This window comes from Mytilus edulis, chromosome 3, assembly GCF_963676685.1.
Source record: "Mytilus edulis chromosome 3, xbMytEdul2.2, whole genome shotgun sequence".
Taxonomy (NCBI): Eukaryota; Metazoa; Mollusca; class Bivalvia; order Mytilida; family Mytilidae; genus Mytilus; species Mytilus edulis.
In genome coordinates this window covers 525,873-548,276 of record NC_092346.1, presented here as the reverse complement: position 1 = coordinate 548,276, position 22,404 = coordinate 525,873, and the positions used below count along the sequence as shown (strand labels likewise).

At 32.3% G+C, this 22,404-nt stretch overlaps 1 protein-coding gene across 1 annotated transcript; it reads right to left on the bottom strand.

Annotated features, from left to right (window-relative positions):
- Nucleotides 1-753: 753 nt before the first annotated feature.
- Nucleotides 754-21,574, bottom strand: LOC139515579 (neuroendocrine convertase 2-like). The gene is made up of 16 exons (XM_071305157.1): nucleotides 21,253-21,574; nucleotides 18,561-18,677; nucleotides 17,726-17,806; nucleotides 15,622-15,750; nucleotides 14,582-14,646; nucleotides 13,923-14,011; nucleotides 13,025-13,197; nucleotides 11,245-11,448; nucleotides 10,598-10,701; nucleotides 9,420-9,529; nucleotides 7,901-8,018; nucleotides 5,496-5,806; nucleotides 4,788-4,844; nucleotides 3,985-4,296; nucleotides 3,171-3,282; nucleotides 754-1,122 (listed from the first exon to the last, which is right to left on the bottom strand). Exons 1-15 carry the CDS (start codon nucleotides 21,481-21,483, stop codon nucleotides 3,182-3,184), a joined length of 2,202 nt encoding a protein of 733 aa, XP_071161258.1. The 5' UTR covers nucleotides 21,484-21,574; the 3' UTR covers nucleotides 754-1,122; nucleotides 3,171-3,181.
- Nucleotides 21,575-22,404: the final 830 nt, after the last annotated feature.

The window sequence follows — 22,404 nt, the reverse complement described above, 5'->3', positions numbered from 1 at the left end:
GATGTTTTTGTTAAATTGTTCCCTTTTAAAATTGTTACACGATGATGACTGCTGTTCCCATATTTTGAATATTTTATTTATTGTGTCTGTTTAGTTAACGCATCATTGTAAATATAACGGAATTTGATGAGACTGTCATCAAAGTGAGAGGGTTAGCGCTATTGAACCAGGGTTAATCCACCATTTTCTACATTTGAAAATGCCTGTACCAAGTCAGGAATATGACAGTTCTTGTCCATTCGTTTTTGATGCGTTTTGTATTTTAATTTTGCCATGTCATTATGGACTTTCCGAATTGATTTTCCTGTATGTTCAGTATTTTTGTGATTTTACTTATTAGACGTGTTATAGTTACAATTTCCAATTGCACGATACATAACTTAAGAAAAGGGCAATTTAAAATGATACAAAAGGAAATCGAATGCACCAGTTAGGACAGCAAGGGAGCAACCATTTAACTTCAAGGCGTTTGGGTTTGGTTTTTGTTTGAGTCAGATATTTTTTTCTCTTAAAAAAAATTGTATTTAATTTTTCAACTCTACCAATCAAATTCTTTTCTTAGCATCTAACACCATGAGGAATGGGGAATTCTTGGTTCAGAATATTTTTCTTCGTCCTCTGATGGAACAAAATATTCTTTTTTGTCAACTTGAGAATCAGAATATTTGTTTAGTAATAAAACATAACCCCACTTTGTGGTTAAATGATCGTTCTCTAAAGGCATAACGTACATGTATACTTTACAACATAGTCATCATCTAGACGCGTGATTTATTGCTTGATTTAATATGTATAATAAAAGAGGTATACAAAAGATGAAAACATGTTGATGATCTTATTTACTGTAAGCAGATAAGTTTAATAAATTAGTTATTTTTGTGTGTGACTAGGGTACATGTTCTTTATAAAATAATTATTGATAAACGCGTATAATCGGCTATCTTTGTTGACTATATACTTAGGTTCGCGGTAGCAAGACATACGGTAATATGTTTCCTTTAATGTAGAAATAAGGATTTGTTTAATATAACACCGTACCCGTCTACAATATACTGCATTAATCACTGGAAACTGTTTCCTGTTATATAATCCTTATAGTTCTGTTTTTTTTCCCTGTCATATCTAGAAATGAATAAAAAAAACGTATGTCTTATAATTAGAGTATACTTTGCTTAGAATAACCGACTAAGTATAATAGGAATGTTTTTTTTTGTTGGAGTTTTGTTTGGTGGTGTACATGTTTCATTGATGTTTACCTTATCTACAGATTTATTCATATGGTCTTACTTTGTACAATTTATAGAATTTGAAATGAGTGATAACTTTTCTACATTCTGACTTGGAATGATAAATGTTTCTTTGTGAAAGTTGCTTTTATTTTCATCCCTTGAACTCATATATAAACATTTTGACAGAGATTCATGGAATAAAATAAACAAGTGAAAAGTTAACGATATATTTAAAAGTTATTTTCCAATGAAGCAAGCTAACCTAGAAATATTCTCATCATTGAAGAATACAATTCGACGGTCTTCATTCGAATGTACACGGCATAATATTTTTTATGATAATAGATAAATAAAGGCAACAGTAGTATACCGCTGTTCAAAACTCATAAATCCATGGACAAAAAGCAAAATCGGGGTAACAAACTAAAACCGAGGGAAACGCATTAAATATAAGAGGAGAACAACGACATAACACTAAAATGTAACACACATAGACAAAATCCCACGAGAATAACAAATATAACATACATATATAACATCAAAACCAAATACATGGATTTGGGATAGACAAGTACCGTGACACGTCTTATCGCAATGTGAATTTACACTCAAAAATAAGAGAAAACAAACGACACAACGTTATAATGTAATACACACAGAAACGAACTATATTATAACAATGGCCATATTCCTGACTTGGTACAGGGCATTTTTAAAGGAAAAAATGGTGGGTTGAACCTGGTTTTGTGGCATGCCAAACCTCGCACTTTTATGGCCATGTGAAATATAACATCAAAATGAGATAAGACAGACTGACAATTGCTTTTGAAAACATAACAAAGCAGGGAAAGAATATCCTGAAAAGATTCCAAATTTACAAAAGAGAAATCTATAACGCCATACCAATATAACATCACCATAAGAAACAGGTGCCCCTGGAGCAAAAAATAAAATAATAAAAAAATAATATCTATTTTATTACTCGTACGGTAAAAACTACAAGTCGCACAATTATCTGCATAAGTCTTTTACCAAATTCTTTGAAACAATCGTTTATCTCGTGTTGTTACAGCATTAATAATATAACTTTGTTCTTTAAAAAATTCAGACGAATAGTTGAAAGATAAATGTAAAAAGTTTGAGCTTGTCACATGCCTCTCTCAATAGGTATCACACGAATGATTGTGACTATTATAATAGAGAGGGAGACAATTAAGGATCATTATCAGCCCTCAACATGCTCAAGTCAGGAATCTAATGTCAGTGGTTGTCGTTTGTTTATCTAGTTCAAAAGTGTTTCTCGTATTTTCGTTTTTATGTAGATTTATGAGTTTGACTGTCCCTTTGGTATCTTTCGTCCCTCTTTTAGACCGTTGGTTTTCCCGTTTAAATGGGTTAACACTAGTGATTTGGGGCCCCTGATCAGCTTGTTGTTCGCTGTGAACTTAAACTCCGTGTTGAAGACCGTTTCCTGACCTATCATGGTTTACTTTTTAAATTGTGACTTGGATGGAGAGTGGTCTCATTGACACTTCTGGCATCTTCCTATATCTATAGACTAAAAAAAGGACATAAAAAAGAAGTAAAATTTGACCTTACTTGTCGTCCTATTTGTTTTTTAACACCGCATAGAGGATACTTTGAAGCGGTTGTTATGCTAAACAGATCGATCAGGCGTTTGTTTAGTAATACATTTAAATTAAATTAGCGGACACAAGTTATTTGAATGTGAAAGAAGTCTAAACGGCAATTGTTATAACGGAACTGTACATAGACAATTTTACTTTTTACTAAGGATTGTTGACCCAATTTGAAACTATTATTATTGAATTCGGACAACACTTAAATAAGCGTTGAGTCACATTTATTACTAATACTAGTATTAAGCAACTTAACTTCAGCACGTTCATATTGTAGACAAATAGTAAATGTAATACTAACTTTTTAAGTCTCTATTTTGTTGCATAAGTAACAAACACTACCCCAGCAATGGAGATAATTGCAATAAACACTCCAACATCTCTGCTTATTGTAGTGCCATTGGTATCGTTAACTGAAAATTTCATGGAATATATATAAATAATCATTGATTTCATTAGAATACAAGCTGCGTACATTACAGAAAAATTGTTGGTATGAGGAAAACGTATCTGAAATAAAAAAATCATTATGCATTTAGGAGAACTAACAAAAAGAACGCCACAGGATATAACACGTCATGTAAAACAGGGTCTGCGCTCTCTCTTTCTCAAACCAACCTCGAAAATTCCACTCCCAAAACGATTCCATTATAACATGATACATATGTACAAACATGTACAAATACAGGTAAACCTATCTAAATTCATTCATATAATTTCACACGTATGAATAAAGGCAACAGTAGTATACCGCAGTTGCAATTTAAAACTGATGAAATACCATTTTGAAAAATAAATGTCTTCGGATAGAATGGTAAACTATAATTTCTTACTTTAATTGAAACTTTGTTTTACAGACTGACAGTAATATGGCAACATTAAAACTGCGCAACACGAACCCTACCTCTATTGTTTAATTAAGTAGATCCTGCTCTGAAAATGACACGCGTTGAGTAGAGACTGTTATTATTTAAATTCTGGGACAATTCATGTGAGATCGGTTCGATTTCTTTTTAACTGCATCTTGTTATCAAACTCCAGTATTCCTGAAAAGCAATATACCGCATAATTGAAATTCATTTAATTTGTACCTAAAATATACTATCAGTACTTACAAGTAGCCATTGTGCTGGTTATAACTTTTTCTTTTGTATGTCTTGGTGTAGCTGTATGTGTTATGTGCATCAATGTCGTTTCAGTTATATCCCTTGATGTTGGAACGAACGTTGTTATGTCTGTTTGATGTTCGATTGTTTGGAAAATTGTACTGCTCTGCGTTGTAGATGCACTAGTAACTTTAGAAGTTTGAACTGTTATGGTGCTTTGAGTTGTAGGTTCAGTGGATACCTCGTTCCTCAACTCTTTGGTCGTAATGATATCTTGTGTTGTGCTTTCTGATAAAATTGCAGAAGTTGTGGCTTCAGTGCCTACGAAGATATCCCAAAGTCAAAACAATCATTTAAAAAATATCGGAATTATATATGCAATTTAAAACAATGTAGCTGCTGCGAAATGTTTTATGTGAATGTATATAATGAAAGTTTTACGTGAAAATTTGATTTTAATTTCAATGAAATGACTTAATTACATGGAAATTATTTCTAAACAAATACTTAGTTATGCCATAATATTCTAAACTAAACATTTTTAGTAAATCGATACTAATGAATGTAATGATCGATATTCAAATATAAGTAAATATTAGTAGGAAATAAAGACTGTTGTTGCTTTCAAGATGAAAGCATTAACTCTCGATTTCCTTTCTCAAACGGTTATTAGTGTATGAATTTCGCTTTTTAAATCTAACAATTGTTTTGACATTTTGCACCAATAACAAATGGATTTATATATTACACATATGTATGTAAACAATTTAAGATTAATTGTCAGTTTGTCTTGTATTGTATTAGTTACTTACTTGGCCATGGATCTACAGAAGTTCCATAAAGCGTGAGAGACCAGCTGTCTAACGAAACTAAAATTATATAAAGCAGGATTAAATTCAGTGCAATATGTATTCAGGAACACAATACACTTGCCTTGAATAAACATCTGTCAATAATTCATAGTTTTGCAACTCCAAATGATATAATATTACTCCATTGTTTTCGTGTGTGCTCGTATAGCAAAATATTATTTGTGAGCTTGTTGTAGTTTATTCATTTTTTTGTTTTATTAATATGTGGCTTCCTTAATGGATTATTATTCATCCTTTTTTATAGTAATTCACTGATTAAGAGTATTCAATATCATTCCTGTATATATGTTATGTATGTCCATATAAGCAGGCATTATTTATCAATAATAATTCATTTCGTCATTTTCACAGCTGTCCTTAAAATGTAGAGCAAAAAGTAAAATTACAAAAATACAGAACTCCGAGGAAAATTAAAAAAGTCTGTAATCAAATGACAAAACCAGAGGCTTAAACACATCAAACGAATTGATAACAACTGTCATAGTCTTGGAACAGGCAGATTCTTATATGGAAAATGGTGGATTAAATTTACACTACACTTTTGACGTTGACCTTGATCATTTATAATCTATGAACAGCAAGGACACAGAAAGATGTTTTCATGCTGAAAAATCCGAAACGATGCGATTAAAACTATATTTTTATTACCAGTTATAATATCATTGATGTACGAACTAATTTCTAGGCTCCAACTTCCAATTGGATTTTCCTTCCAAAAATGTACCGACATAAAGGTCCAGGTTAGAGTCCCTGCTGGTTCATTATCAACAGCATCATTGTATCTGTAGTGTAATAGATGACTTTTGGTACCAGATGGAGATACCAAATACAACTGTGTTACACCTCTGAAGCCTGTGTACGAGAAGGTAATATGAGCCAACACGTGCTCAAGATAGTTTAGAGATGAACAGTCACCAGACGTTATATTAATAGAATCAGATGCGGAGGTATTGGTGCTCCTGTAGAGAAAATACGATATATGTTTGTACTTAGGGGATTCTGATTGACATTAAAGACAAATTGTTTGAATGTAAGACGTTCTGCCTACATGGAGTGCTTGGATAGCATAAATTGCTATTACAACAAAATAATACATGTTTATTACCTTTACTACCAGTTTAAAAACATTATACAGAGCGATGACTACAATGTACATATATATGCTTCCGTAACACTTTATCGCAAAGAACGGGATTGAAATGAACATTTAACAACAGACATTAACAAACTAATAGAATAGAAAACAAAAACGTAAAAGAAAATATCAAGATGGTGATCAATGAGCGACGAACAATAATCTCAACAATGTTTACTGTTATGATAAAAATTAACTGCTTATACGTGAGATCATTCAATAGATAATAAATACCTCACAACACTGTTCATGCTGTTATAAGACAAATAAAAAGTAAAATCACAAAAATACTGAACTCAGAGGAAAATCCAATCGGAAAGTCCATAATCACATGGCAAAATCAAATGACAAAACACATAAAAAACGAATGGACAAGAACTCTCATATTCCTGACTTGGTACAAGCATTTTCAAATGTAGAAAATGGTGGATTAATCCTGGTTTTATAGCGCTAACCCTCTAACTTTGATGACAGTCTCGTCAAATTCCGTTATATTTACAAGGATGCGTTCGTGCACTTGTTTAATTAAATCTAATTGTTTGAAAAACAATAAATTGCGTCGGGAAACATGTGGTCTCTAAATGTTTCATATGCAATGGACTGGAAAAAACGATGTTTTAATTTGAGCATTAACTGACTATTATAACCTTAATCTACTGTACGTTTTATATATTATAAAAACATTAATCGAAAAATATTTTACCACCAGATTTCGTTGACCCTATAACACAATTTTGAGGAACGTTTAGAATGACGTCGCAAATTAATTCAGAACACAGTCAAGAAAAAAGCCAGAGGGTTGGGTTTACAAATTATGAAGGAAAGGACATGAGCAAACGCAATCTAGAAATATTTTTCTTTTTAGATTTTTATATTGAACAATTGTATACAATATCGTAATTTTATAGTTAAATTCTTTTCTTTTTACCGTCCGTTGTAAAGTGAGCACAAATTTTAATGCTTTAAAAAGATTTTGGAGTCATTTCCTCGCTCTATTTTGTCATATATAAATTGAAATATTAAACTTTTGTTGGCCTTTTGTGTACTCCCAAAAAAACATTTAAACCCTTTTTTGAAAATTTATTTTGTTTGCGTCTTTAATGACTCAATGTAGTATTTAAAACACATCATCTATGGTATCACAATTACCGACAGACAAGACTAATGGGTATCATTTCGTTATTTCATCATAGTTTACACGAACGTTTTTTTTAATAGAAAAAGAAAGAAGTGGTATTGGTGCCAATGTTACAACTATTCATCCAAGTCACAATTAATAAAAGTAAACCATTATAGGTCAAGGTACGGTCTGTAGATTTGTATCTTTTTTTCTTAATTTTAATAAATAGGATCTGATTGCTATAAGATTTCTTCATAAACATTCTGTATACGATTTAATTGATAGCAAATTAACGATTGATTGATTGATAATGGTTGGTTGCTTAACGTCCAGTGGCAAATATTTCATGCATATGCAGGACGAAAACAAGTTAACAATAAATACAATAGGTAGGTCTAGCATAATAGAGGCCGTTCGGGATGATAGTAAGGGAAATTTGGACTGCCACCGGAAAATGAGGGTATAGTGGATAGGGACAGAAATTTTGCCTTAAAACAGGTCATCTACGAACCCCTCAAAGAGTTGTTGCAAGGGTTCGTAACGTGTAAAGAGCGTGGCACTCTCTTTACACGAGGCATCGGATTTAACGTCCCCAATCTGACAGGACGTGACTGCGAACTTGATACATCCCGCACAGCCAACGGACGCCCCACTTCGGCAAGCGTTTTACTGCCGTTCGGAAGAAGACCAAGTGACCATATTTCTATTCCCCAGTCACCCTTGGGGATTCAAATTAACGAAACAAGCCATACGCAGTAAGAAAACAAAACCCCATATCTCTTTATTGTATATACTTACAACGCCGGAGAACTTGTATATGAACGGCACGTTTGTTGAATTGGAACTGTTACCCAATGTTTTCCGTACTTTACCATAGCTTCCGCATCCAGCAGACCAAAACCTAAAACCTGGCTGACTATCAATATAAAAAACAAAAAAACAATATATTTGAAGAATATGCCATTACTCAGTCAATTTAAAAAATTAAAAAATTTAAAAAATTGAAAAATGATCTACATTTTCATTTGTGGATTTTGTTTTCACATAATATCATTCCTTCGTAAATTTTACGGACGACATTACGATTTAGTTAAATGTTACGGAATATCAGCTTCACATATGATATTGATTATATTCCTTATGTTGAAACTACAATCCCGTGACCTTTCCACGAATGTAACATACCGAATTAGAATGTTAACTGGGCTTGTAATACATTTGTAATGAGCAGCACAATTGACACCACATTAGTAGCAGGATTTGTTTAGCAACACTTGCATCTGAGAACAAATAGGTTTTGGTTTAGTTAGTGTTGCTTAGTCTTTAGTTTTCTGTGTTGTGTCGTGTGTACTTTATTTTGTTTGTCTGTTTTTCTATTATCAACCTAAGAGTTTGAATGTCCCTCTGATATCTTTCGCCACTCTATTGATGTCTCAAAATGTCGAAATTAATTATTGTACGGTTGTCCTGTTATAGGATCAAATTGTATGAAATAAACACAATGTAATACAAAATGTATTTCAAACTGTATGATTAGTTCATAAAGATAACAAGCATTTAAAGGAATAGACAACATTTTACTAATTAAAAAATACCTACAAGGTTTTTGCAAATTGTGTCATCAGTTTTAATTTTGTGTTGGGTTTTGAAAACTAAAATTTCAGACAAAAGAGACGATTTAATCTTCCCAATTTTGAACTTTCCATTTAGACGTAGCAAAATTATAGGAGCGCATGCATACAGACTACATATCTGTCAGTTTATTTGATATTCCTACCATGCTTTCCTTTAGGAAAGTAGCTGCTTACAAGGAAGATATTTAAACAAGAGTTCTAAGTGAGGAAGTTGAAATCATCGCTTAATTGATTATACGGGCGATATCATGACCTGGTTGACTGTTATAAAATATCTGTTTGACAGATGATTATGGATATGTTTCAATTGTCAAAATAACAATCCCGTTCCCCTTTATCATCGGGCCTGTACTTATATGAGTAAAACGACGAGTGCCACATGTGGATGACATTCTGCCTGACCTTTCGGAGATCCAGGAATCACGCGGAGTGTTTCGTTTGTTTTGTGTTTAACAGTCGTTTGTTTTCTATGTTGTGTTTTGTGTGCGGTTCTGTGTCTGTTTGTCTTTGTCGTGTTTAGCCATGGCGTTGTCAATTTATTATCAACTAATGAGGGTTTATGTCCCTTCAGCATACTTTGCCTCTGGTTTAAAACTAAATAATCATTTTTGAACTTTGGTTTTTGTTTGGATAGTCTGAGAGCTTTTTTTAAATTTATTATTATTTCTCCCTGAGAAACTCACATTCTTTATTTGCCCCGTTGATAGACCATTCAGAGTACGTGTCATTAAAACCATTCTTGTTTGATGTGAAAACAATCAGATGTTGCATATCTCTCCAGGTCAGGTTTGGACTGGCAATATAAATATAAAGACAATTATCTACACAACTGAGGGTAAATGTAGCAACATTGCTTTACAATTTAAGTATCATTGATGATACTCTGTTTAGAAAACATGTCCCGAGAATGCACTTTAACAAAATATAAATGGTATACTTTAGAGATATTTTTGATTATATGCGACATAATATTAATACCAGTGAATGATTCATATTCAGTCTGGCATGTAGAAACAAAAACCATGATCGGAACTGTATACTATACAAAGAATGTTATGGTATGTCATGTCTGTCATAATAAGCTAATGAAACTAGCAGTTATATGTTTACTTAACTGATTACCATGAGCTGTTGAATCACAATTACTTTGTGCAATGAATACTCGATTTGCATTTGAATGCTCAAGTATCAACTACTGTATTGTATGTACTAAATGCGTCAAATAAATTTATTGTAGACTTTTGCACCAATTAAATAATTTCGAACAGTGGTGACGACACTGCTTTGCAAAATGATACAGTTATAGTCATTTTAGGCAATATTCTGGGAGAACTGCATGTAATTGACATCATTTACCAAACCCAACTAACATTAAAGATTTTAACCTAAATTATACAAGTAAAAGCACGCGACGTTTTGTGTGGTGAATATGCCCTTTCTGCAGATTATTATGCTAAGTTATTCAAATTCCCATTCATAAAGAAAAAAAAAATATTTAAGTTTTATTAATATGGAATTAAGGAATATATTGACTTGTATTAACCATGTTAACCTCATACAAAGACTACAATTCTTAATTTCCGACCATATGTTTGTCAAAATAGTCCATGCATTGTATTGTATTGTATTTTTTTTTTTATTGGAATTTTATAGATATCCTAAAGTCTGTTTGACAATGACAACATATTTCAGAATTACTTTACACAGGTCCGTAACGCTACCTTATATTGATCATTTATTGGAACTATGCGCGTTTGTTTAAACAGGAATGTCAACTATTGCAGAAGCATGCGTTGAATACAGCATTAGTTACATGTGACGATACTTATAAGAGCAACAAAAAAGATCGAAATGTATTTACTTAGCCTCTAGGGTCAGGGCAGCAATACCAGTGGCTATTGGTGCGGCATATGACGTTCCTTGGACACCCTCGGTTTTACATCCTGATGCTGTTGTTGTTGTAGTCTGAAAAAAGCTTTTATTTACCTTAGATACATTAGCTGTTCTATGTTTTTGTTCTACTTACCATGAAATGTTAGAAATGACAAATATATTGGACACCATCACGAATAGGTTGATCTATTCGATGGGTCTGTGTCTAAATAAGTGTCGAAATTTTACCAGGTCTTTATTTATGTTTTGTTTATGATATATCGTCGTAAATTAATGCAAAGTGTTCTTTGTTATTCTGTGGTTAACATATTGTTATGTATTATTTTGCTATTATTTATGTTTTTCTCTGTGCTTGGTATTCTTGCGATTAATTATACTGAATGTTATGTTATATTACCATTTTAGCGATATTTTCATCATTGCCATATAAATGAGTAAATGAGTAAATATTGGTGTATGCAATAAAGAATAGGAAAATGATTAAGGACATAATTTAGTTAACCAAAAATACACATTTGCAGGGAATTAAGTTCTCCCAATTTTAATAACCCTTCAACTAAATTATAATCCTGGTACCTTTGATAACTAATTACCAAAGCACAATATAAGACTTGCCATAAATCTGTCATCTTCACTGCCACCATACGCTGCAGCTAAAGCAGGAGCACAAACCTCAGAATACCATGCATTTTTACCAATTTGTACACCAGTGATGGCGACAGTATATATACTGTTGGCATATCCGTCAGCATTACAATTGTCTGCCGTTCCTCCGTTACCTGCAGCCCATATGTAAATAGAACCTTTTCCATTCCTTCCCTTTCATATGAATAAATGATAAGAATTTTGGATAATCACCTTGTGCAATATGAAATAATGAGATGTGGTATGATTGTGAGACAAATAGATGAAATATCATTTATTTATTTTCCCCATTGTATGTTCTATTGCCCTTTGTCCGAAACATTTATCTTATTTTCTTTTCTGCTTTTAGTACTTTAAGTCTGATAAAGGTTATGATCCTTTATTATGTTTTGATTATGCTTTCAGGATTTTATGAAGGGAATTTGGACCCAACATATGTTTCAACTAGTTTATAAAATGCTCCGGGTAATACATGTAAAAATGACACCAGCAACTTTCATAAAAGAGGGACGAAAGATACCAAAGGGACAGTCAAACTCTCATAAATCTAAAACAAACTGACAACGCCATGGCTAAAAATGAAAAAGACAAACAGAAAAACAATAGTACACATGACACAACATAGAAAACTAAAGAATAAACAACACGAACCCCACCAAAAACTAGGGGTGATCTCAGGTGCTCCGGAAGGGTAAGCAGATCCTGCTCCACATGCGGCACCCGTCGTGTTGCTTATGTGATTACAAATCCGGTAAATAGTCTAATTCGGTAGGTCAAATTCATGAAAGGGAAGGGGATTGTAGTTACGACGTGAGGAACATATCCGATATCATTTGTGAAATGGTTATTCCATAACGGTCAACCAACTCGTGATGGCGTCCGTAAAATTTACGAAGGGATGATTTCAACTTCACCATTTGGAACTCTTGATTTAATAGCTTCCTTGTGAGCAGTAACCCTCTATCAAGAAAATCATGATAGGAAATGCAAGCACGGGAATATCGTATCAATTGAGAGATATATACCCCGTATGCAGGTGCTGCTGGAATGTTGCTACTTAGAAATGGAAAGTTCACAATTGGAAAGCTGAAATCATCTCTTTTGTCGTAAAGTTTTGTCTTCAACCGACCCTCATTGTCAATTTCTAGATGTAAGTCAAGATATGAAGCTGACTTAGCTGTATCTGTAGTATCCTTTATCTCCAATTCGATGGGATAGATGCGTTCCACATAGTCACCAAATTTTGAATTGTTTAGTGAAAGAACGTCATCTATATAGCGGAAAGTAGAGTTAAAGGATATTGCTAACTTCTTATCTTTCTTCCTAAGAAGTTCCTGCATGAAGTCAGCCTCATAATAATAAAGAAACAAGTCAGCAAGTAGAGGGGCACAGTTTGTTATCATAAAATATATTTGAATTATCAATCGTGTTTATTTAAATGGCGTTTTCAGGAGAAAAAAAAACTCATACTGTCTAAGCTGTATTGTTGTTGCACTGTATAATCGTGGCCTAAATATTATGAATTCATATTGTAGTCACTCGCTTTCAGTTTGAACACTCAAACTGTTTTAGCTTTATTGTGGTTGCACTGTATAATCCTTTTCTATATATGATTGATTCATATTATAGTCAACAACATATTCTTATACAATTATATAGACTTCAATGTATACCGCATAGCTAAACGGACACCTTACACTTTGGCAAGAGTTAAACATCCTTTATATATACATCAGATATATAAACTTACATTAGTTACTCCATTCTGCAGTGCTGCCTTTGTGATTGGACCGGGTTCTTCGAAACCAGTTAGCTCTCCTGGTCCCCAGCTGTTGCTATATATATCAATCTTTGAAATATAGTGATTTAAAGCTTGGGCTTCTTCTGAATCTAATATAGCGCTATCACCTAAAATCCGAATTCCTGTAAATCAAATTATAGCATTGTTAAGATGTAAAATGATTATTTATCATCATGATCATACCGTTTTGCTTTTGTTAATATTTATTAACCGAGATATCAAGAAATAGTACAGAAACTTCTGTTAAGAACGGATACACAGAAAAAAACCTGCTGATTCCGTTAAATATATTGTAGTTTATTATAATTATTTTCTACATTTTGTTTCTGTTAGGTGTTCTTAGCTTGTTTGTAATGAAAACCATGTTTTCAGATCTAAAAAATGGAAGATATAATACAACACTAAATATATCATAGCAGGCTGGCCTTTTAAGTTTAAATTCACTCAAATGGAAAATATAACTTACCACTCGACAATACCAATGAAATAATTTTACATCTGTAAAATCCCAAGGTAAATACACCAAAAAAATAAGGTTATAATTTAAAAAGGCTAAATATGTATTTATCTGATTTACTCGTTTTAAAATGAGTGTGGACAAGTTCTTAGTTACAACCCGCAATTAACTCTAGATTTTCCAAGAGAAATTCGACTGGAAAGCAGATTTTATCACAATTCAACAAGCAAGACACGTTTACCAAATAACAAGTTATTTCTCATCATTTCAGTACACTTATAGGTCGAGAGAAAATCTTCTTAAAACTGCCAGTACTGAATCATTGGCCATCGGTATAGAGTTATACAAAACGTTATTTTGGAACTTTAAAAAAACTCACAGCAAACTTACCAATGAGAGTACAGCTAAATGCCACACCAACTACACATATATTGTTGTCTTTAACTGCACCTATTAAGCCACTACATTCTGTGCCGTGACTAAAATAAGACAAATACCTATACTGTAATGATGAAAACATAGTACTAATTAAATCACACGTAATATGAACGCAAATGACAACACAAAGATTGCAAGTTGTATATGGCTACAAAGATGTGTTTTTCAAACTTTCTTTCTTTGTTATTTGCCAATGCTTTTCAGAACGGTTTAACCAAAATATAATAAAAAACTAAAAGTTAATATAGTTATATTCAATATTTTGCATAGCGTTATAAGTCATATTACAAGATTTAGAAAATCTAAATTTGACTGAAAACTTGCAAATGAGTTGTCAGCAAAGCAAAATCAGCTATATAGGATTCCTACAGCTTTAACTGAACTGTTTTTGTATCAGATGATTATGATTATTCCTAGATTTGGCATTGTGTCAAGGATTGTAATCCGTCTTTAGCGTGATGATAATTCCTGTATCCCCTGTGATGATAGATATTATATTTAAACTTGTATACGTCATTATGAAAAGGATTATTACCTCTTCCCGGCTTCATTATGAGGGTTTCATGATAAGGATTATTAACGTTTCTCATCTTTAAGTTTAGGATTTTTACCTGTTTCCACCTTCATGACGAGGATCATCATCATAGTCATACAAATCTTTATCATTGACAGTGTCCTGTGCGGTATGAAAACAAAAACATTATGGATAGAAAAACATTCTTTACTGGGTACACTTACTACCTGAACATAATTAGATGCACAAACGGTCACCGAAAAGCTCACATAAATGATTACAGATGTATACTTTACATATAACAAACTTTTGAAATGAGTTTTACTGTGCGTAATATTGTGTGTTTGTTTGTCTACTTTGCCTAAAGGTACAGGGTGAGGGTTGAAATCTAAAAAAAAAAACATGATTAACTGTGCCGCATTTTTGAGCCTGTCCCAAGTCAGGAGCCTATTGCCTTTGTAAGTCTTGAATAATTTTTAAATTTAGTTTCTTGTGTATATTTCGGAGTTAAGTATGACGTCACTGAACTAGTATACATTTTTTATTAGGAAAAAGCTGAAGCACGCCTCCGGTTGCGGGAGTTTCTCGCTGTGTTGAAGACCCATTGGTGGACTTCGGCTGTTTTCTGCTCTGTGGGCGGGTTGTTGTCTCTTTGACACATTACCCATTTCCATTCTCAATCTTATTGTTAATTGTAAATAGTCCAAGGTATTTACGACAGGAATTTTGACAGGTACTTTGGATGAGAATTATTATATTTATTATATAGCCGTACATTGAGGTGTTGTTCTATAAACAGTTAGACCTTCGACGGTGTATAATTTTTTCTTTGAATCTGTCAACATTCAATCATGTTCAATCGGATATAGTTCGTTTCAGTGTCTTAATTTACAATGACTAATGTTAATAAATAAGGACAACAGTAGTATACCGCTGTTCGAAATTCATAAATCGATTAAGAAAAACACAAATTCGGGTTACAAACTAAAATTGAGGGAAATACATCAAATATAAGAGAAAAACTACGACACAACAGAAACACAACATTAAAATGAATCACATACAGAAACGAACTATAATATAACAATGGCAATGTTCCTGACGTGGTGTAGGACATTAATAAAACAGCATTCTTACGACATTAGCAGCAAGATCAGGATGGTCTGTCTGTAAACCATCATCCAACACCGCTATAGTAATACCCATACCAGAGTAACCATACGCCCATGCTTTGTCAACTTTCATTGATGGGGAAACATCACCATTCTGAAATAGAAGTTGATAGTTCAAATTTTTGCGCAATACCCGACGAAATCATATTTATTCGAATGTAGGAACATATATATCATGTATATGGAGTTCACCATTACAAGTTAATCACAAGTGAGTCGATTATTCCGTTTACATCATATTCATTTGTGGAACTTCAAAAATTAGAACATGTTTAGATTCAGTAAAAATATAAATCAAAACATGTCTATATTCTTTTTTGAAGGTTTGGATCTTCAATAATTCTACCCTCAGGCATACATGAAGAGATATATGTTGTCGAAATAAATCCGCATAAAATGCAGTAAGATTGGAACCGTCATTGTTATCATATCAAATGTAGGAATCAACGATTTTTACGAAAGGATTCAGAGTCATTAAACCGATTAGTGTTTCAAGTTTATCTCTCTTATCGGGTGTTTTGTTTTTTTCAACATCAGACGTATAAAAGAGGGACGAAAGATATCAGAGGGACAGTCAAGAGGGGCTCACAATACCAGAGAAACATTCATAAGGCTATACAATCTTTGGAGTTTTTCTATATTTAGTTACAAGTGACACATCAGGGCAAGAAAAAAAAATCCTTTTCACTTAATTGCTTATCACTAATTGAAGGTTAAGGAATTTAAAAGACAGTAAACCGTTAAAAAAATCATGATGCGTGAACAGAATGTGTATTCAAATTTTAAATCCTCATGTTAATAGATCGGATACCTTATTTATTAATCTAAAGCTTTTTTAAACCATAATGTGACGGGATGCATCACAGCCACCAAGAAGAAGGGATTGTACGCTAACGCATAGGTCAATTTGTTTATGAAAATTTTCCATGAAAACGGAACGTTAGCTATTTCATGTAAAAAATACCTTTTGTTTTGTAAATGTGCCCACAGTTGATGTTATTTGCCGATTTGTTTTTATATTCATATGAAGCAGAATTTACCCAAGGGCTTGTACAGAAAGGAGAAAAGAAATTAGCACAGTCCTTTAATTTCATCTTTCGGTATATTGATGATGTACTGTCTCTTAATAATGATAGATTCAGTGATCACTTACATTTAATATATCCAAGTGAATTTGAAATTAAAGATTCTACCGACACAGATAAATCTGCTTCATATCTAGACCTTTTTCTCGAAATGACTACTGATGGTAGGTTGAATACCAAAATTTATGACAAACGCGATGATTTTTATTTACCTATAGTCAACTTTCCATTTCTGTGTAGCAACATCCCAGCGGCACCAGCATATGGAGTATATGTGTCTCAATTGATACGTTACTCTAGAGCTATCTCAAAGTACGTTGATTTTGTTGAACGAGGAATACTGTTTTCTCAAAAGTTGATAAGACAGGGCTATGAATCAATCAAATTAAGGTCATCACTCAAGAAAGTTTACGGTCGCCATCATGGCCATTATGACAAAAGTGTGTCAGAAATCATATCTGATATTCTTCCTCAGTCATAATAACCTTCCATCATTACCGAACTGAACAAAGAAATAACACGACGGGTGCCGTATACGGTGCATCAAATGCTTACCCTTCCGGAGTACCTGATTTCCCTCCCGGTTTTTAGTGGAGTTCGTGTTGTTTCGTAATTATTATTTATAACTGTTGATGTAAATGCCTTTAGTTTTGTGAGTCTTTGTTTACTCCTTGATTTTGATTGTTATTGTCTTATTAAAGCTTTTCGATTAAATGTGACCAAGAAAAAATCTTTAAGAATTTAAGCTAAGAATTTAATATATAAAAATAAACTGTTATTGTAATGTACCAAATTCAAGCGATATGAACATACAGTCATGGGCAACTTATCAGGACAAGAATTTTGGGCCCTTGCTTCAATAACCAAGAGAAAAACATGTGTGGTGTCCCGAAACACAACTCTTGTGTTATTCAAGTAATGGGAATACAATGTATCTGGATACATTTAAAATTCTCTTGTTAGCATTACAGGTCCGTTACTTACCAAATACCAAAGTTTCGGCCATTTTGTATCTAAAGTTCTCGCCCTTCTGGTGTGTGCCTTTTCTTGTGTAACCCAAGAAATCTATAATAGAAAATAACACCCATCCAATTAATCGATTAGAGTGTTGAGAAGAACACATATGATAGATTTAGTTTAAACATTAAAAGGTTTATCAACAAAAGTGTTTTCAAGTATATACAAGACATTTAGGAATATCGTGAACATATGAATTAAGAGAGATTTATGGTCAACTCCCTCAGGCTAGGTTGACTTCAATACAAATAACTAAAACACATTTTCATGTAAAGTAAGAAGTGACTCTGCACTATGTCATGCTCGTAACCGCCAAAAGTTGAAAGATGTTTTTAATATAGTCCATTATTTGAACAAAGGAAACATGATAAGAGAGTTTCATGGCTTCATTTCAGCTTTACAAGAACAAAACCAAACCATAAAACTAACAAAAACCTGTTAGTTTGTTTAAGTACTGTCGTATGCAATTACAGAATTTAGGTCGTGTTTTTTCCGTAACTTTTGATATTAAGTCATATCTAGAGTTAAGTGAAACAGTATGGTGCATTGCAGAGATGCATGTAACTAATTCACATGATATGTGATAAAATAGTTCATATACATGTATGCAATGATTCTGAATTGTGATTGTATTAATGTAAATTTGAAATGCACAAACAATTCTCCATAAAATGTAGTTGATATTTTACAATATATTTTAAGAAAGTTAAAAAGCTATAAACGTTTATATGTAAAAACTGATAAAATGTTTTCCGATTTTATTTTTTCCATTTAAAATACCCTTGCACTTTTTACATCTTACCTCAGGATTTTGTCTCAAGACGTTCACATCCGGGTCTTCTCTTAAAGTACTTAATACCTCTTTGGTTTTTGTCTGATGTAACTGAGCAGTGATATACTTTGTTTCCCCAATCCAAAACTAAAATATTTATATGTTCGTTGTAATTGACAATAAAAATAAAATAAAAATATAACTGCATGTATTATGTGGATTGTCCGAAGGCAGGGGTACATAAGTGTCTGTCATGTGGTATAACATGTCATATTCATTATTAGCTTTTGTTTTGTCATTAAGATTAGTATTTTAGTTGAAATTTTGTCACTTAAGGATTCTTTGGAATTATCTTTTAGTATGAGTCGTAATCCTTATTAGAGGCGATTTATTAATTCATTTAAAAACATGTGCATAGTTATTGGCAATCATATCACAACTCCTTATTTTATAGGAATTTTAGGTATGGATGTTCTCCCTCCGATTGTAGACCAAGAGAAACCAGAGACCTTTATTTTGGTAATTGATGTTTATCTATGCGCAGTATCTTAACTGAGGAGTAAGGACAATTAACAAATGTCAAAAGGATGATAAATAAACATAAATAATAGTTCAAGAGTTGGTTTTCGCCTTTTTAATACTCAATCAATTAGTAATTTGCAGGAATAATCAATTTAAATTCATAGTTTTTAATGATTATCTGCGTTTTTTTAAATCTGAATTTTATTTAATCTAAATATTTGCTTTAATCTGTAAATAATTAGGGATTTTAGAAAACTTATAATATTCACATATTTGATTACTTATATACTTTAGCGGTTGTTATACCATTAAATCTGTAGATATCTTCTTTGTTTTGCATATTAAAACAGGGAAGGGGATACATTCAAAAGCAGACAGTTAAGAAAACTGTACACGACATGGTTACAAAAAAGTAAAATCACAAAAATACTGAACTCAGAGGAAAATCTATTCGAAAGTCCATAATCACATGGCAAAATCAAATACCTAAACACATAAAAAACGAATGGACAAGAACTGCCATATTCCTGACTTGGTACAGGCATTTTCAAATGTAGAAAATGGTGGATTAAATCTGGTTTTAAAGCGCTAACCCTCTCACAGTGAACAGCAAAGACAAGACGAACAAGTTCACAAACAATACTACACAGAAAGTTACGTATCTCGAGTAAACCTAGAGACATGTGACATGCTCATTGATGGCAGTATCATATGTAACAGTTTAAATGACCTGCGTTTAAATTGTGATATGAACTGAATTTTAGACAAAGTTTAATGTTATCGTATTTTCTGCTCAATTGATTTTTTACAAAATGTATAAATCACAAAAAAGTAACACGATCATACTTTTGAATATTAAATTACAAAAGTATTTGTGCGTGGGATTTAAACGAGTAGAGTCCTTTTTGTTATCTTATTATTGTTATGAAATATTTATACTGAAATGCATTTGAAAAGTTTACTTTATGGTAGAAGAGTACATACACTAAGTTTCGTTCCTTTTGCAATTGTATAAACGTTTGTTTTATCTACTCTCGTCTAACCATTACACTAGTATACTCCATGCTTAATTTGTAGACAATTGATAACATGCATAAGACAAGTCAAGATTTTGGAAGAGATAAATTATACTTTGTAAACATATTTTTCCAGTAATGAAATGCTAGAATATTTGATTGAATATTTTTTGCGTTTGGAGGACGTATTTTTCACAAATGAAACAAACGATCAGCATTCATATAACTTAGTATACTCCTCTTCTCGAAGAATTTTCGTACTTCTTATGAAAAAGACTTTAAACGGGAGTTTCGTAGGAAGAATAGATAAAAGATAAAAGCCATCATTTCCCATTTATCGTCACATTACGGTATATAGATGATGACCTCCCACTAAATACTCCACAGCTGGGGACTATTTTAATCACATCTATCACATGCACATTGCAATAAAGAATAACACAGATATAAGTAATGCTGTCTTATAACTCGACATACATCTAGAAATTTGGAATGACGTTCAATTGAAAACAAAACTTTTGGTCAAAATAGATGTTTACAGCTTCCCAACTAATATTTATTTCTTTGTAGCAATATGTTAGCAGCTCAAGAGCTTGCAGTTCATAATTTTCTTTAAAGCGGAATGCTGCTTACGAAGGGTTCATAATGGTGAAGTCAAGCGGACTCAATCGCAAAGTCGCCCTACGATATATTGTAACTGTATCATTTTTTTTATTCGTTTGATGTGTTTGAGCTTTTGATTTTGCCATTTTGCAAGGTACTTTTCGTTTTTAATTTTACTGCCAGTTTTTTATTATTGAGATTTTACTTTTCTAGGTCGTTTTCGTTTTTTTTAATGGCGTTGTCAAGTTTGTTTTGTCTTGCTGGTTTTAAAAGACACTATGATATTTCCCGCCTTTTTTCATCATTATAATAACCCTGTACTTTTACAAAAATACACATCAACAAAAGATAGCGAAAATCTCAAACTATCACATAAAACCCATCTGTCTATTTGAATATCAATTCCTAAAAATGCAAACAATGCGTTTGCAATTTAAACTGGTAAATGTCTCGAGTTTCGTTAGGTCAGGATAACTTTGAAGCAATTTATATATGTTATCGTACATAGTCTTTTGATTTTTCTTTTTTAAGACAACCAAATTTAGAGACAAAGAATGGTTTACAAAATAAATATAACTCACCTGTCCTATGTATTCATATCTATGATATTTCTTATTAAACCATAAGATAGGGTCATCTTCTCTCGTCGTTGTAAAAACTATTCTGTTCGTGAATTCTCCATCCTTTACGTTAACTCTTTTTATGTTTTTCGTAACATTATCCTCTTTTTCATTATTCAATCTCTCAACATGCTCAAAGCCGCTAATCAAATAATTTATTTGTATCAATACAATGACAAAAAAGACTTTCATTACATGAGTTGTTCAGCACACTTAGAATTTTAACTTATAATAGGAGAAGGATGGTTCTGTTTTGAAGGAAAGAACTAGTCCGTGAAATAATGATTGTTTTGTGTGTAAATCCCTTTAAAAGTTACATATTTTATAATTGATAGGAGGTTAATTCATAGGTTGCTGTGTATTAATAGAACATTTAGGCCTTTTAGTTGTATAACTTTTGACGTAATTATTTTCTACATTTAAAAATGTCTGTACAAATTCAAGAATATGACAGTTGTTGTCCATTCGTTTGATGTGTTTTATTATTGATTTTTCCATTTGATTAGGGACTTTCCATTTTGAATTTTCCTGGGTGTTTAGTATTTTTGTAATTTGAATTTTTATACATATCACATTCAACCGTTTTATTTTGTTGACTTTTTGACTTTGGCATCCTGATAAAGATGAGATTCAATGTGCGATTTGGACATAATTTTTGTTCTTCAGTTTATCAGTGATGTTTCTACATGTTTTATTTTATTTACCTTGATATTTATAGTTAATTTTAACTTACAGAGAAACTGAAAACTGTATGTATCATCAACGACAAAAAACATTCTGTTGACGTCATTGTCAACTGCATGTTGTTTTTATCTTCTCTTTTGTTGTCGTCTCTGTAAGATTAATGTTATTGTTGTTTGAATATTGTTTTAGTAAATTGTGTTGTATATCTGTGATGTATGTTTACCCAGTTTTGACTGCAGGATCCCAATAATCATATAAGCAATCATGTATGTTGTTTAAACATTTTTTTTAATACAATAGAAATATTTTTTGACCTTTTTACCTATTGTGTCTGTTTGTTTTGTTCACGCATCGGTGACAATATAATGGAATTTGATACGACTGCCATACAAGTGAGAAGTTTAGCTAGCTATAAAATCAGATTCAATC